General features: G+C 46.0%; 1 protein-coding gene across 1 annotated transcript in view; it reads right to left on the reverse strand.

Annotated features, from left to right (window-relative positions):
• Positions 1-1,888: 1,888 nt before the first annotated feature.
• The window catches only part of BCL7C (BAF chromatin remodeling complex subunit BCL7C), a 39,687-nt gene continuing 25,284 nt past the window's right edge, over positions 1,889-16,291 (reverse strand). Inside the window, exon 6 of the mRNA XM_028110315.1 lies at positions 1,889-2,089. Coding sequence (XP_027966116.1) covers positions 1,889-2,089 — 201 coding nt within the window. The remainder of the gene's footprint in view (positions 2,090-16,291) is intronic.

Below are 16,291 nucleotides of genomic sequence, written 5' to 3' on the forward strand. Positions count from 1 at the left end.
TGCTGTAAACAGTCATTCTCACAAACAGTATTAATCTGTTTACATGCATCATATATCTCATACAAATCCTATGAATGATGTTACAAGAATCTAATTTTGGAAACAAACTAGTCCTCAAATTGGCAATTTCAACACATACTGCTGTGTGGTACAGATATCTTGTTGAAGATTTAAACATTTTGTTACTCAAATGCTACCCAATAATGTTCTCTGGTATTTTTCGGTTTTTTAATATTTGCTATAGCCTACAGTTCTTTGTAACGACTCTTATTTATTAAAAAATACAGAAAGTTATGAAAAATACAGGATAGTATGATTTCAGGAATTCCCAAGAATTCCAATTTCTCATTTCCAAATCCTGAAGATGAGTATCTGTTGGGAAATTGGATACCCTAGCCCAGAGGAACTGGATGAACTTCCCAAGCAGCCCAGTGGGATGGCAAACTATGGAGAGTCCATCTTTCCTGGCTTCCAGGGAGTCTCTGCACAGGAGCAGGTCCTGGAGTAGAGCTTCCTTGGCCAACATCCCTCTAAAGGCAGAGGTCTGAGAAAAGGTTACTTCAGGGATCCATGGGCTGAGCCTGAAGCTTTGGTCTCAGTGTGAACTATCTGAAGGCTCAAATTTTATGCAATCTCATTCCAGAGAGTGCTTATTTTAGTATACAGTTTTATGTAATTGCTCCGTAATTGGATGCCCTGTCAAAGCTGCACCTTTAACTCTTGTATGAGCAGGGGCGCTGCCGCAGGCCGGGCCATGGAATCAGGCAGGCCCACCCGGGGCTGTGAGCTGCTTCCCTACATACTGGCTGTGTGAGGTTGGGCAGGTCCCTTAACCTCTCTGAGACTTAGTTTCTCCATTTGTAAAACGCCGATAATGAGAACGCCGGTGTCACTGGGATGTTGTGAGGATTAAATGAGATCATCGCTGTAAATCACAATCCCTGGCACAGAGTAAGCTCTCAATAAACGGGAGACATAATTTCCTAATATGACAAGCCCAGCAGTGGACTTGGGAAGGAAGAGCTTGGTGAAAGCCCTTGGAACCACTCACAGGGCTCATGTGTCCCTGGCCTTCTCCAGGCGAGGATGTTCCAGGTCTCTGGGCTCTGTCAGAAGCCTCAGGCCCTCCCCACTAGCCTAGGACGGCGGGGCCAGGCTGTGAGGCGGGCGGGGGCCAGGGCAGAAAGGCCTCTGTCCCACAGGGGTTCCCAGGGGACTGGTGAGGTTGGCACCGGGTAGAAGCTCTTGGAGCGCGTCCTCTGGTGCTTGAGGTAACCCTGCCCGCGGCCCGGCCTCCGTGGGCCTGCCGTGGGTGAGGCTGGGGTGGCGGTGGGAGGTGCAGAGGAGGTGGGGGAGGTGGGGTTTGGGGTGGGGGTGGAGATGGGGCTTGGGGCCGGAGATGGGGTTTCGGTGGCTGGGGGGGGCAGGGTCTCCGCGCGTGCGTGGGCCTCCCGGGGTCTGGGGGCGACGCGGCCGCAGGGCTGGCCGGCCAGGGTGTCGCGGGAGGCTGGAGGCCGGCGGACGCGGGGGTGGGCGCGCTGGTGCGGGAGGAGGTGGCCGCTGCGGTCCCGGCGCCCACCCCGCACTCCAGTGCGGCCGGGGCCTCTGGCGGCGAAGCGTCCTCAGGCGCTGGGTGAGGTCCGAGGTGCGCCCAAGCCCTTTGCACACTTGGGGTGCCGGTGGGCCTGCTCACTGTGCGGGGGTCTGTGGCGAGCAAGATGGGTGCTGTGACCTTAGGTTCGAGGCGGGCGAGGGCCGCTCGGGCCCGAAGTGCCTACGGTAGCTGTAGGGCTGGGAGGCTCTTTCCACCCTCGCGGCACAGGTCGGTGGCTGGATCTTGGGGCGGCCAAGAGAGACCCAAGGGCCTCGCCTTGCCTGGGGAGCCAGCTCACCTCCCCTTCCCCTGGGGGATCGTCCTGGGTGCCCTCGGGGCCTTGCTTCCTCCCCCGGGAGCTCTGGTGTCCGGCAGCACCGCGGAACCCGGCCGGGCGTTTGTCCGGAGGCCCCTTCTGGGAAGGAGCCTCCTGAGGGGCTCTGTCTTCAGACCTTTCTCGTGGAGGGCTCTTCTGGTCATTCTCACTCCCGAATCCTGCAGGAGGAAAAGAAGAATCTGGGTAGTGTTTTCTCCTCCCTCCACCCAAGACTAGGAAAACCCTGCCTTGGGAATCTTAAATAGGGCAACTTGGTGGAGAATCTTTGCAAATGACAGAGTTCTGTGTTTCTGACAGCAGGTGGAGGTTGAGGCAGGGCTTTGTGGGGACCCGGTTGCTGAAATTTGACAGAGCTGGGCAGCTCTGCACTTGGTTGCAGTGTGATTTTAGACAAGTTACCTAACTTCTTGCAGTCTGTTTGTTCAGCTGTAAGGTGGGGATATTGGTAAAGGCAGCCTCAAAGGACTGTCAGTGTGACCAGGGGGTCCACAGACGATCAGGACGGTGGGGCATAGCACTGCTATGTCAAATCAGAAAGATCAAATATAAACTTGTATCTTGAACAAAATTCTTTCCAACTCTGTCACTACCAGGTGAGGTCCAGTACCCCCCCCACACTAACTACCATGTATACCCCTAATGCCCAGATATTGGCGTCTTATATTATTTACCATTAAAATAACCAGGAGTCCGGGGCGCCTGGGTGGCTCAGTTGGTTAAGCGACTGCCTTCGGCTCAGGTCATGATCCTGGAGTCCCGGGATTGAGTCCCACATCGGGCTCCCTGCTCAGCAGGGAGTCTGCTTCTCCCTCTGACCCTCTTCCCTCTCGTGCTCTCTATCTCTCATTCTCTTTCTCTCAAATAAATAAATAAAATCTTTAAAAAAATAAAATAACCAGGAGTCCTTGGAGGGTAGCTGATTCCATTCCATTTCTTTCTTTCTTTTTTTTTTTTTAAAGATTTTATTTATTTGACAGAGAAAGACACAGTGAGAGAAGGAACACAAGCAGGGGGAGTGGGAGAGGGAGAAGCAGGCTTCCCGCTGAGCAGGGAGCTTGACGTGGGGCTCGATCCCAGGACCCTGGGATCATGACCTGAGCCGAAGGCAGACGCTTAACGTCTGAGCCACCCAAGCGCCCCAGCTGATTCCATTTCTTAGACAAGAAAAATGTACAAGCATCCTGTTGATACCAGAAAACAAGGATATTTTCAAGGATGTCGGGGTAGTATTACAAAGACAAATATCCTAATTAAACGGACTACCATTTTCAAAGCTGTGATGATTTGAGCACCCTAAAATCTATAACAATCATTATGCTTAAGTGAAATGTGTGGGGAAAGCTGTGAGTCCCTAAATGACTCAAAAGTAGAAAGTTAATATAAAATCTTCAAAAAGGTACACTCCCCTACAGGTACTAGAGGTAGGAGATGTACTAGATAGGTGATGAGAATAGATATGTATAATTTTGATGATTTTTATAAATAGGAAGGTGTAAATATATGGATATTTTGATTCATCTCTTATTCCTCTACTTCTAGAATATGAACTATGAACAGAAATATGAACTCATTTCTCTCTGTGCAAGGAGGAAACTGTGAGCCCAGTGACCCTGGGGAAAGGAGGGTTACCATGCCTGAACAGCACGGATAAATACATAGAGTACCCAGGTAGGAGGAGATGTCAACCCTGTTCTAGCTGATGATCAGCCATTTGTCCTGATGAGAACTAGCTTCAACATACTTATTACCTCATCTCCTAAGAAAATTCTTTTCAACCTGAGGAACTTAAAAAAATACCGGGCTACGAAAATAAATAAATAAATAAATAATAAAATAATAAAATAAAAATACTGAGCTACAGGTCCCATCACAAAAGATCCCCAGATTCTATAATAAGGGATTCTTATTCAGGATAAAGAACTCTCACAACTTAACAATCATAAAAGTAACAAACTGACTGAAAAATGGACAAAGGAATCCAACAACCATTTCTCCAAAGAACACCACAAATGGCTAACAAGTACATGAAAAGATGCTCAACATCTCTATTAGGGAAATGCAAATCAAAACCACAATGGGAAAACCACAAAACCACAAAAATCACACTCATTTGGATAGCTACTGTTAAAAAAAAAAAAACAAACAGAAAATAGCAAATGTTGATGAAGATATGGAGAAATTGAAACCCTTGTGCACGGTTGGTAGAAATGTAAAATGGTGCAGCCACTATGGAAAACAGTGTGACAGGCCCTCAAAAAAGAGCTGGCAAAGAGCGTCTGGGTGGCTCAGTCAGTTAAGCAGCTGCTTTTTGGCTCAGGTCGTCTTAGGGTCCTGGGATAGAGCCCCGTGTTGGTTTCCTGCTCAGCAGGGAGTCTGCTTCTCCCTGTGCCCCTCCCCCGCCGCTCATGCTCTCTCTCTCTCAAATAAATAAATAATCTTTTTTTAAATTTTTATTTATTTATTCATGAGAGACAGAGAGAGAGAGAGAGAGAGGCAGAGGGAGAAGCAGGCTCCCAAGGAGCAGGGAGCCCGATGCGGGACTCGATTCCAGGACCCCGGGATCATGACCTGAGCCGAAGGCAGATGCTTAACCATCTGAGCCACCCAGGCGCCCCTCAAATAAATAAATAATCTTAAAAAAATAAAGAGCTGGCAATTCTGCTGAGTATGTATCCCAAAAAAATTGAAAGCAGAGTCTTAAAGAAATATTTGAACACCCGTGTTCATAGTGGCATTATTGACAATAGTCAAGGGAAGGAAGCAACCCAAGTGTCCATTAATGGATGAGTGGATAAACAAAATATGGGGTATTATATACAATGGGATATTACCCAGCCTTAAAAAGGAAGGAAATTCTGACACAGGCTACAACATGGATGGACCATGAGGACATTATATTAAGTGAAATAAGCCAAAAAACAAAACAACAAGTACTGTAAGATTCCACTTATAGGAGGTCCCTAGAGTGGTCAAATTCAGAATCAGAAAGTGGGATGGTGGTGGCCAGGGGCTGGGGGGAAAGAAGAAAGAGGAGTTATCAGTTAATGTGCACAGTTTCAGTTTTACAAGATGAAGAGATTCTAGAGATGGATGGTGGTGATGGTTGCACAACAAAATGAATGTACTTAAGGCTACCAAACTGTCCACTTAAAAATGGTTAACATGATAAATTTTATGTTATGTGTATTTTATCTCAACAACAAAAAAAGATGTCCAGATTCTAATGTACAGCCAGGTTTGAGATCCTCTGTCAGGGGAAGGGTACAGAAGGGTATATGTGAAACTTTCACGACCTTACCAATTATAAGTTAATAATGTGTTTTTTTTAATTTTTTTTTTAAGATTTTATTTATTTATTTGACAGAGAGAGACACAGCGAGAGAGGGAACACAGCGGGGGGAGTGTGAGAGGGAGAAGCAGGCTTCCCACTGAGCAGGGAGCCCGATGTGGGCCTCGATCCCAGGACTCTGGGATCATGACCCGAGCCAAAGGCAGACGCTTAACGACTGAGCCACCCAGGCGCCCCAATAATGTTTTTTTTTTTAATGTTGTTGGCTGTAGGATTTTTTTTTGTAATGTTTTATTTTTTATTCATGAGAGTCAGAGAGAGAGAGAGAGAGAGAGAGAGGCAGAGGGAGAAGCAGGCTCCCCGCCCAGCAGGGAGCCCGATGTGGGACTCGATCCCAGGATCCCGGGATCATGACCTGAGCCAAAGGCAGACGCTTAACCACCTGAGCCACCCAGGCGCCCAATAATGGGTTTTACTAGTGCCAACAGACCAGGTCTTTCTCATAATGAAAGGACAATAGCTCAGGTATTGATGGCCCATAAAAAAGTTGAATGTACCATCGCTGAGAAAGACACCAAGTTTCAAAAATTAGTATCTGTATATAAATCAGTTACATGTATTAGATTTTGTTTGTATTTTGATTCAAACAAGCTGAAAAATTTTTAGTTGGCATTTATGGAACATTTATTCAAATTGAAAATTCAAACACATTGGATATTCAATATTAAGGAATGGTTATTAAAAAATTTTAGCTGTGATGATGGCACTGTGGTTTAAAATCCTTAATCTTGGGGTGCTTGGGTGGCTCAGTCATGGAGAATGTGACGCTTGATCTTGGGGATGTAAGTTCCAGCCCCACGTTGGGTGTACGGATTACTTAAAAAAATCTTTACAGGGTGCCTGTGTGGTTAAGCGACTGCCTTCGGCTCAGGTCATGATCCTGGAGTCCCGGGATCAAGTCCCACATCGGGCTCCCTGCTTGGCGGGGAGTCTGCTTCTCCCTCTGACCCTCTTCCCTCTCGTGCTCTATCTCTCATTCTCTCTCTCAAATAAATAAATAAAATCTTTTAAAAAAATCTTTCCAAAAAATAAAATCCTTAATCTTTTAGAGTATCATACTGAAACAGTTCAGATGACATTCTATCATGTATGAGATTTGCTTCAAAATAATAAGGGAGGAGAATCAGTAGTCATGAGTTGAAATTGTTCAAGTTGAGTAGTGGGTTCATGGAGAGTCTATAAACTGTATTTACTTTTGTATTTGTTTGACATTTTCCATAATGAGTTTTTCTTTAAAGCATATAAAAGAGAAAGAGAAAAAGAAAAAGAAGAAAGAAGAAAGAAAGAATAAACGAGAAAGAGAAAAAGAAAGAAACTCAAAAGCTACCCAAGGTAACAAGAAAACTTTATATAAACGGCACTGGGGCTAATGATCCTCAGTTTTGAATCCTCAGAGCTGTGCGACCTGATCCCATGTCTCTGGCCCGAACCTGCAACCTGAGCTTTTTTTTTTTTTTTTAAAGATTTTATTTATTAATTTGACAGAGAGAGAGAGAGAGAGAGAGAGTGCGCGAGAGCAGGAACACAAGCAGGAGGAGTGGGAGAGGGGGAAGCAGGCCTCCCGCTGAGCAGGGAGCCTGATCTGGGACTTGATCCCAGGACCCTGGGATCACGACCTGAGCCGTGTCCTGGGATCGAGCCCCACGTTGGGCTCTCTGCTCGGTGGGGAGTCTGCTTCTCCCTCTGCCTGCTGCCCCCCCCCACTCGTGCTCTCTCTGTCAAATAAATAAATAAAATCTTTAAAAAAAACCCTCTAGGGCGCCTGGGTGGCTCAGTTGGTTAAGCGACTGCCTTCGGCTCAGGTCATGATCCTGGAGTCCCGGGATCGAGTCCCGCATTGGGTTCCCTGCTCGGCAGGGAGTCTGCTTCTCCCTCTGACCCTCTTCCCTCTCGTGCTCTCTATCTCATTCTCTCTCTCTCAAATAAATAAATAAAATCTTAAAAAAAAAACCTCTAGGAAGTTATAAAAGTAATAACTGGTAGAATTACTGAAGCCCTAGAAAGGTATAAAAATTGGAACCTCAGAAAGGTGTTGGAATAAGGACAAGAGAAGGTTAAACCCATGGTTTTAGCACTTTTATAACCAGTTTTGATGGCAGGGTTTTAATAAATGCTGTCATTACTCTATTTGTAAATGCTTAAAGCATATAAGTCGTCAAAAGAATCCACCATATTGACTTTGTCTTTACAGTTAAATTATTTAAGGTAATTTAATTGGTCAAATTTGTAATCAAAGCCTAAGTCCCCTGTGGAAAACAAATGGTTTTCAACTATTTCTTTTTTGTTATAGTCTAATAAATTGAGCATTGGACAGAGTACAGAAGGTAGTAAATATTTCTCTCCAGCCCGGAAGCCTATTAAATATGAAATCATCTATCAGGGGGTTCTGACTTCGCCTTAAATGAGCAGGTGCAGGTAGAACACTTGGCCCAGGGCCCGCCGCATAGGATGATCTCAAATCCAGTTCCAACGAGCTCACGTATAGGAGAGGGAAGGGGCGGTTGCATGGACAGACATCAGAGACACAAAGCACAGACAGGGCCTCTCGCAGGCATGTTGGGTGTCTGGTTGATCAGGTAGCTTTCGGTCATTCAGCAGATGCGAACTGGGCACCAAGAGGGTGCCAACCGTGATCAGAAGGACAGGCCCTACCATTTTTTCTCCTTCCAAGTCCCACTGGCCATCCCTGTCTTTCAGCCACAAACAACAGCGTACCACACTTTTCCCTTCAGGCCATTCTCTTGAATACAGCCGAGATGTCCCAGGCCACACACCCCCCGCCCCCCGCTCCCCGAGGAGCAGCCTTGCCTTCTCTTCAAGAGGTGGGGAGTTAAGGTCTCAATTCAGGTTTTAGGCACTTAGCAAATCTCCACTGAAGTGATTAGAAGCATGGGCTTTGGATCCCACGGCATCAGTGTGAGTCCTGACTCAGCTGGGCTTTTGGTTTTGGTTTGGTTTTGGTTTTTGGCTAGGTGGCTCAGCTCCTTTTTATCCTTGACCTTGGACAAGTAATATAACATCACTATGCCTGTTTTCTTGTCTACCTTGTCAGGATAATAATCCCTACTCAACAGGGTTCCCGTGAGGATTAAAGGAGATTATGTATATATGTGAGCGTATGAGTATTTGTATTATACATATATCTGATCTATATTTATATATGGATGGAGATATGGGCACAGCGGAACATTAGTGGCTGTTATTATTACCTTAATATCGCTGTTACTTCAGGGTTTGCTCCTTAGAAAACCTTGGATATTTGCTTATGGATATAACCAAGTAGATTAGATCAAGCCACTGGCAAAACATGTTGTTTATTTTCCTTCGTGTTAATTCATCACCCTATTCAGGCCAATTGATGGCTATTCTAGTTCACATTTCCCCCAAATCATCAACAGATAAAAATAGATGACGAATGTCAGAAATAAGGTTCTGGGAAAACATGTCTCCAGAGACCACACTGTGGGCAAGTGGTTGGAATGCAGAGGATGTATCTGATCCCACTGGGATCAGGGCGACGGCTCAGAGTTGTGTAAGTTACACACCGCATTGTGCCATTCACTTCCTGATAGAGATCTATGTAGTTATTACAACAAATTTCCAACAGATGGCAGTAAATTGTTTGAAGGAAGGGGTACCTTTTCCTAATTCACACAATCATGCTAGGAATTTATAAGCCATTTGAAGAGTTGATTATGGTCTTTCCAGACGAGACAGCATGTAACACACTTTCCTGTCCATGTGCCGGGCTAGGATCTAAGAAACCTGTGGCAGAGAGGAACTGCCTTCTCTCAAGGTTCAGGGCAAAGATGAGAATTCCTTGTGTGATAGACAGAATTCTAAAGATAACCCCTAAAATTCCTGGCCCCTGGTTTTTCAGTCAAACACTAAGCAAGGTACTGCTGTGAATGGATTCTGCAGATCTAACTAAAGATGTAATTGAAGTTCCAAGTCAGTTGATGTTAAGATACGGAGATTATCACCCAATCAGGTAGCCCCTTAAAAGCAGAGTTTTCTTCAGCTGGTAGCAGAAAAAGAAGTCAGAGACTCGAAGCAGGAGGATTCTGAGCTGTTGCTGGCTTGAAGATGAAGGGGGCCGCGTGATGACGAACGTGGAGGCCTCTAAAGAGCTGCCCCCAGCTGACAGCCAGCAAGAAAACATCGGGCACAGCCCTACACAGCAAGGAACTGATTATGGCCAACAACCTCAACTCCTTTGGAAGTGGATTCTTCCCCCGAGCTGGGTAAGACCCCAGCGCAGCCAACACCTTGACTTTGACCTTAAGAGACTCTAAGCTCAAAGTCCATAGGACCTGTTTTAAAGGTGTGTTGTTTAAAGCTGCTAAATTGGGGGGTAATTTGTTATACGGCAAGATAAAACTAATATGCTTGGTTTCATGAAAGAGCTCAGCGGGAAAGAACATGGGAACCCCTTCAGGAAAGGGTTCTAGCATCCCTCTTGCATAACATTGGTGGGGAGGACACATTGTCCCCTCGCCTTTTTTTTTTTAAAGATTTTATTTATTTATTGGACAGAGAGAGACACAGCGAGAGCAGGAACACAAGCAGCAGGGGTGGGAGAGGGAGAAGCAGGCTTCCCGCGGAGCAGGGAGCCCGATGCGGGGCTCGATCCCAGGACCCTGGGATCATGACCTGAGCCGAAGGTGGACGCTCAACCACTGAGCCACCCAGGCGCCCCACATTGTCCCCACTCCTAATGTTTCCTTCTATGTAGAAGGAGGACTACCGGTCTATACTCCTGCCTTTCCCTGTCTCCTGATTTCCTTAGGAAGGAGAAATGTATCCGTATACCAGTTCCTTCCTCTCTTTTCCCCTTGAGGGTGCACCTACTGGCTAAAACTTGGGTTCTGTTATATCCCTCCATGTTCCAAGTTTTACATGGGAGGGTGGTCATGGTCCAGTGCTGCCAGTGATCATGGACAGATAAATCATTAATTCTTGGATTTAATAACATGACTCAGAACTCAAGAAGAGGGGTAAAAATATGGGATCCCTCCCCCTCCCCTGACATGCAACCCTGGCAGGGCCTAGCTAATCTGTTCACCTTTGCAGACCTCGAAGGGAGCTGTATAAGTAAACTGCTTACACTTGACTGTTTGTGCCTGCACTTGAACCGTATGAGTGAAGCTTCCTCTTAGTAGGATAACGACCTTCGAATTTGTGCAATATTGGCTCTTATGGGCCAAACTGTGTCCTCCCCCCACCAAAAAAACTTATATGCTAAAGTGCTACCCCCAGTACCTCCGAATGTGACTGTATCTGGAGATAGGGTGTTTAAAGAGTCAATTAATTTAAAATAAGGTCATAGGGGTGGGCCCTACCCTTCCCTAGGCATATGGGGGTGGGTGACTTTATGATAATCACCTGTGACCAACAAATAACCAGCCCCTAAAAAGGAAGTAAACCATTGAAGGTGTTATCATAGAGATGTTAAAAGGATTTAAGTTCCCTGATTAGCTTTCTATAAAAGACCAACCCTAAAGGCCCTCACTGGCAACGCTGTCGCTGTCGGGACCCCTCTCATTCTTGAGCTTTTTCTGTATCTTCACTTAATAAACTTCTATCGCTTTACTCACACACACAATAAATAAGGGTGGGCCCTCAGCCATATGACTGACGTCCCTAATAAGAAGAGATTAAGACACAGAGGGACGATCATATGCAGACACAGGGGGAAGACAGCCTTCTACAAGCCAAGGAAAGAGGTCTCAGAAGAAACCAACCCTGCCAACACCTTGATTTTGGACTTCTAGCCCCTAGAACTGTGAGAAAATAAATTTTTGTCGTTTCAGTCACCACTTGGTAGCACTTTATTATGGCAGCCCTAGCAAACTAATACACTGCCCCCCCCCCCAAGAGGAAATTATTGCCCTATACCACTTCTCTGTTTGCGAGGACCTAGTATCCTATTCTGGCTGCTAAGAGTAAATAAAATCATGAACAGATAAAGGAAAGCTAACAGCCCATCTAAGGGGGCTCAGAAACCATGCTGGAGCCCTGGGTGAAACAGCTCCAATTAAAATAAAATTGATTGAAGAAGACTGTTTAAAAAAAAAGGTTACATGGGGCGCCTGGGTGGCTCAGTCGTTGAGCGTCTGCCTTCGGCTCAGGTCATGGTCCCAGGGTCCTGGGATCGAGCCCCGCATCGGGCTCCCTGCTCAGTGGGAAGCCTGCTTCTCCCTCTCCCACTCCCCCTGCTTGTGTTCCCTCTCTCGCTGTGTCTCTCTCCGTCAAATAAATAAATAAAAAATCTTTAAAAAAATAAAAATAATAAAAAAATTTAAAAAAGGTTACAAGAGCTCAAACTTCCTTGTCACCAGTCTTCCAATCCTGTTCCTTCCAAGTCCCAGACCATCCAGCAAACCATTAGCAACTGCCTCTGAATGAGTGTAGTTGTGTACCTCTGGCCCTTTCTCTTGCCAGACACAGTAAACAACCAAATGCCCTGCCTGAAGATCTGTCCACTTTTCTTCACCCCCATCCAAGTGGGTCTGGTGTCCTGCCTGTCCCTGTCAGGTCACAACAGCATATCAGACAGACTCATTTGTATAGCCTTGAGTTTTTTCTTCCTCAATTAGCTGGGAATAAGGGCCACCCCAGGATGTCACAGGCATTGATTGGGGGAGAGAAGACAATGCAACAGGAACCACCTGCTTATGTAAATGGCTCATGCCATCTGGATCTTTCCAAGCCTGGTCTCTTATATACCATTTTCACTTGATAATACATTACTGCTGTTCACACTCAATGTTTTGGTTATGTTGGGCACACAACACTCAATTCATGATGAGAATCTCAGGTTGCGTGGTCACCTGAGGTCACCCAGGTACGTGTTTGGTCCCTGCTAAGTCCCAAGAGCAAACCAGAAACCGTTTCTCAACAGCAGAATAGTTGTGTGTAGAAAATGGCCTACATTGATCAAATATCCTGTGAGTGTGTGCTTTAATTCTGCTATTACTGGATACTGACTGGTTCCTGCTAGAGGATCCATATGGTGTCCCTGTTTGCCATAGACACTTATCACTGGCTGTGCTAGATCATCAGCACCAAGTGGTAGGGCAGCATGAACTGCACCCTAACTGCCTGCACAGTCTATTCTTAACTCTGGTCCCTAGTCCAAACTGGCCCCTCATAGGTGACTCTGTTGATGAGACATGTTACCTCCAAAATCCATGGGCCTATACCAACCATGGTGCCTCTTTTGGAGTAGGTGGTTGTATGAGGTGCAACTTGTCTTTCACCTTGGAGGAGACAGCCTTATATACTCTAGACCATTGAGTTTCCAGAAACTTCTCTGAGTTGGCAGGCCCCTGAATTTTTTGTGGGGTTTATCTGCCACTTTCTAGTTTGCATATGTCTTACGAAGTCAATTAAAGTATTTGTTACTAAAAGATCTCTGCAGATTACATTATGTCAGAGCAGAACTGACATAGCCCCGAAGCAACCTGAAGATGCACGATGGCCTTGCCAGCTAAAAGGAAACTGCTCTGGTGGCCCCTTCGTACTGTCATGGCCAGAAAGCCAGGTAACAGCTATATGCCAAATACCAGGGGCTGTGCTGACTCGCTCTGGGAAAGGTACTGCATCTAGGACAGCAGCTGCAATTGGAATCATCCCCTGATTTGAGTTCATGATGGTCCACAGTCATTCTCCAAGGTCCATCTGACTTCTGCACAGGCCATACTGTGGGTTAAGTGAGTATGTGATAGGACTCACTACAACTGCTTCTTTCAGTTCTTCGATGGAGGAATCCATGGCAAGAATCTCTACACTTTTCCCAGGGATGTGGTATTTTTACTGGGTTGTTTTTGTCGGGAGGGGAAATTTCCAGAGGCTTTCACTCAGTCCTTCCTACCCTATTGGCCCCCAGTCTGTGGGTAAGAGAGCCTATGTGGGGATTCTGCTACCATGTTAGTTTTCAATTTATTGCCTCTTAGCTCCAAATTCACCCTCCAGTATCTGCTCCGAGATAATGGGCTGGACCATTTATGCATTTCTCAGTGCACTGAAAGTGATGTTAAGCTTTGCCAGGAGAGGGCGCCGGAGGACCATTGAACGAGGAAGGGGATGCCCTTCCTGGTTCTGGTCTTGTTGAAGTTTCAGTTTTCTCACTTTTGCTGTGCAGTTTTGCAGTGCTACATGTATGTGGGCACATCCAGTGGGCCTTAGATGTGTGTCCAGAGTAAGCAGTTCTTTGGGGGAGCTTATAGACCCCAGCTTGCAACCACCTTGCTGCACCTCCTCCTCCCGGACTCAAACCGCAGACCACATGCTGCCTTTGTGGTAAGTGGATTCCTTGCACTTGGACTCCTTTTGCACACTCACCCATCAGTCTTGACCCTCATGTAGCCTTCTCTAGCACTGAAGTTCTGCAGAGCAAGCTCTTTCTAGCACTTGACTTTTTTTTGTAAGATTTTATTTATTTGACAGAGACACAGCGAGAGAGCGAGAGAGAGAGAGAGCGCGCACAAGCAGGGGGAGTGGGTCTGCAGAGCTAGCTCTTTCTAGCACTTGATTTTTTTTTTTTAAGATTTTTATCTGACAGAGACACAGCGAGAGAGAGAGAGAGAGAGAGAGAGAGAGAGAGAGCGCACAAGCAGGGGGAGTGGGAGAGGGAGAAGCAGGCTCCTTGCTGAGCAGGGAGCCTGATGTGGGACTCTATCCCAGGACCCTGGGACCGTGACCTGAGCCAAAGGCAGACGCTTAATGACTGAGCCACCCAGGCGCCCTAGCACTTGACTTCTATAGTGATCTGGTTTTCTCCCCCACTGTGCTTTACCAAGTGCACTTTCTGTTTGGCTCCTGCAAATGCACGGCTTGCTCTGGCGCTAGACTCCCATGTTGCAGTTTTCTCCAGCACTGGGCTCTTGCAGAGTACGCATGCTCTAGCACGACTCCTGTAATGGCATGACTCTCTGCAGTGCTTGATCCCTGCCCTGGCAAAGTTCCCTCCAGCACTGGGCTCCTGCAGAGTATACTTCCTATAGCCTTAGTCCTATAGCAGTGTTCAGTAATTAGCAACTTCATCTGACACTCCAGAGGACAGATTTCCAGGAAGTCCCATTGTGTGGGGGTGCCCATTACTGACTCTTCTGTCATGCCCCCCCCTTTTTTTTAAGTTTTATTTACTTAAGTAATCCCTACACCCAGCATGGTGCTCCAACTCATAACCCTGAGATCAACAGTTGGACGCTCTTCCGGCACAGGCAGCCAGGTTGCCCCCCTGCCATGCCCTTTCAGATAAAGCCTGGATCTTAGACCTGGTGGAAGAGGACTCTGCCTTGGGTGTTCTTTCTCAGCCCTAGAGATAAGTAGCTGATCTTTATGTCTGCTACTTCTATATTCTTTAGAATTGTTTTTAGCTCTCATTAGCCTATTCTCTAATCTTCCAAGCCCCTATTAATAACTCTTTATGTTAAAGTTTCCCATTGTGGCTTCTGTCTCCTGATTGGACCTTGACTTATCTAATAATTGGTACTGGGAGTGGTCCTAGGAGACAGACCCACAAAGATAGGGTTTTGCAATTGATTTGGTCACATTTGGACTTCAGCAGTGCTGGGTTCTTTGCCAATGGGAAATGGTACGCTAGTAATCCACAGTATGCAGTCACAACACAGTTAAAGCTGTCAGCTGTGGCTAATTGTGATGAAGCACCTGCCTTGGGTGCTTCAAATCACTGCTGCCCTTGATTTGCGATGGCAGTGGCAATGACTAATGACAGTGGATTCCTTTCAGTGCGTTTGAGTGATCACAGAGAGAAAATGACAAGCTCAGGTCTACTAAGTCCCAACACAAGTCAGTCTGAGAACCAGGGTGCTTCCATGACAGTTCTAGAACAATCCCTTACATAGACCCAGGGCTAATATTGCTAAAAGTCAAACACAAAATGTGATCATGTAGTTGCTGAATTTTATAGACAGTTGAATTCAGTATTAACAAATTCGTCATGGGAAAACTAGAGCGTTGATCAGGAAAGAATAGGATCTAGAAATCTGGAATGGTGCATCTGGTTGGACCCAGATGAAGTGGACAATATTGAACTTCCAAGTCATTTTGCGTCTCTCTTGCCAGTGGAAGTAGCTTCCCTCCTGTCTGAAGAGAACACCTTTCCTGTCTGAAAACTTGGTGATAACCTCACTTAAGGCAAATGACTTCCCCTCAAGTCCAACACCAAGTTTCCTGTTGTCTCGAGACCTTTAACTAGGGTCAAATCTCAGCATGTTCTAGGGGGACAGGTACACATTACAGTCCAGGAGGAAACAATTTATATACCAAAAAGAATTGCAATACATTGCTAATGTGTTGGTAGAAATCTGTGGAGTGTGTGGGAATGGATTCTAAGGGTCTTAGACCAATGAGAGTAGAATATAGCACTAAATCAGACCAAATTCATCAATATGGGTGCATTTACTAGGGATTCCAGACTTCATGCGCTAGCTCATGCACCTGAAGTTGGCTCCAAAAAGTTACTTGAGGGTCACCTGTGTGGCTCAGTTGGTTAAGCATCCCCAACTCTTGATTTTGGTTCAGGTCATGATCTCAGGGTCATGAAATAGAGCCCTGCTTAGGGTTCCATGCTCAGCAGGGAGTCTGGCTTTCTCCCTCTCCCTTTGCCCCTCTCCCTGCTTGCATGCTCTCTCTCTCTTTCTGAAATAAATAAAAAAAAGTTACTTGATTCATTGACTGAACTTTGGATTTGATGGTGTCCTAATGTTAGTGAAGTTGAGATGCCAGAGTTTTCCTGGCATCATGTGGAAGAAGGAATCCAAAGGCTTAGGGTAATAGACTTGATTTATCTTGTGTAACCTGTCAATTATATTCTATGAGAGGATCCAGAAGACACTACCTTTGCTAAGGCATTGAAGGGAGGATTTCCATCCTTGAAAAGTTCTACGGTCATTCTCCTTTGTAGGTTAGGTGTGGCTGTAGACATGTGACTGATGAGTAATGTTTACCATCATTGAGATAGGCTCCCCGATCTCAGTGGATG

Source organism: Eumetopias jubatus, unplaced genomic scaffold (genome assembly GCF_037043125.1).
Source record: "Eumetopias jubatus isolate StellerSeaLion01/CBP00866 unplaced genomic scaffold, mEumJub1_p1.0 scaffold_12, whole genome shotgun sequence".
NCBI classification, from domain to species: domain Eukaryota; kingdom Metazoa; phylum Chordata; class Mammalia; order Carnivora; family Otariidae; genus Eumetopias; species Eumetopias jubatus.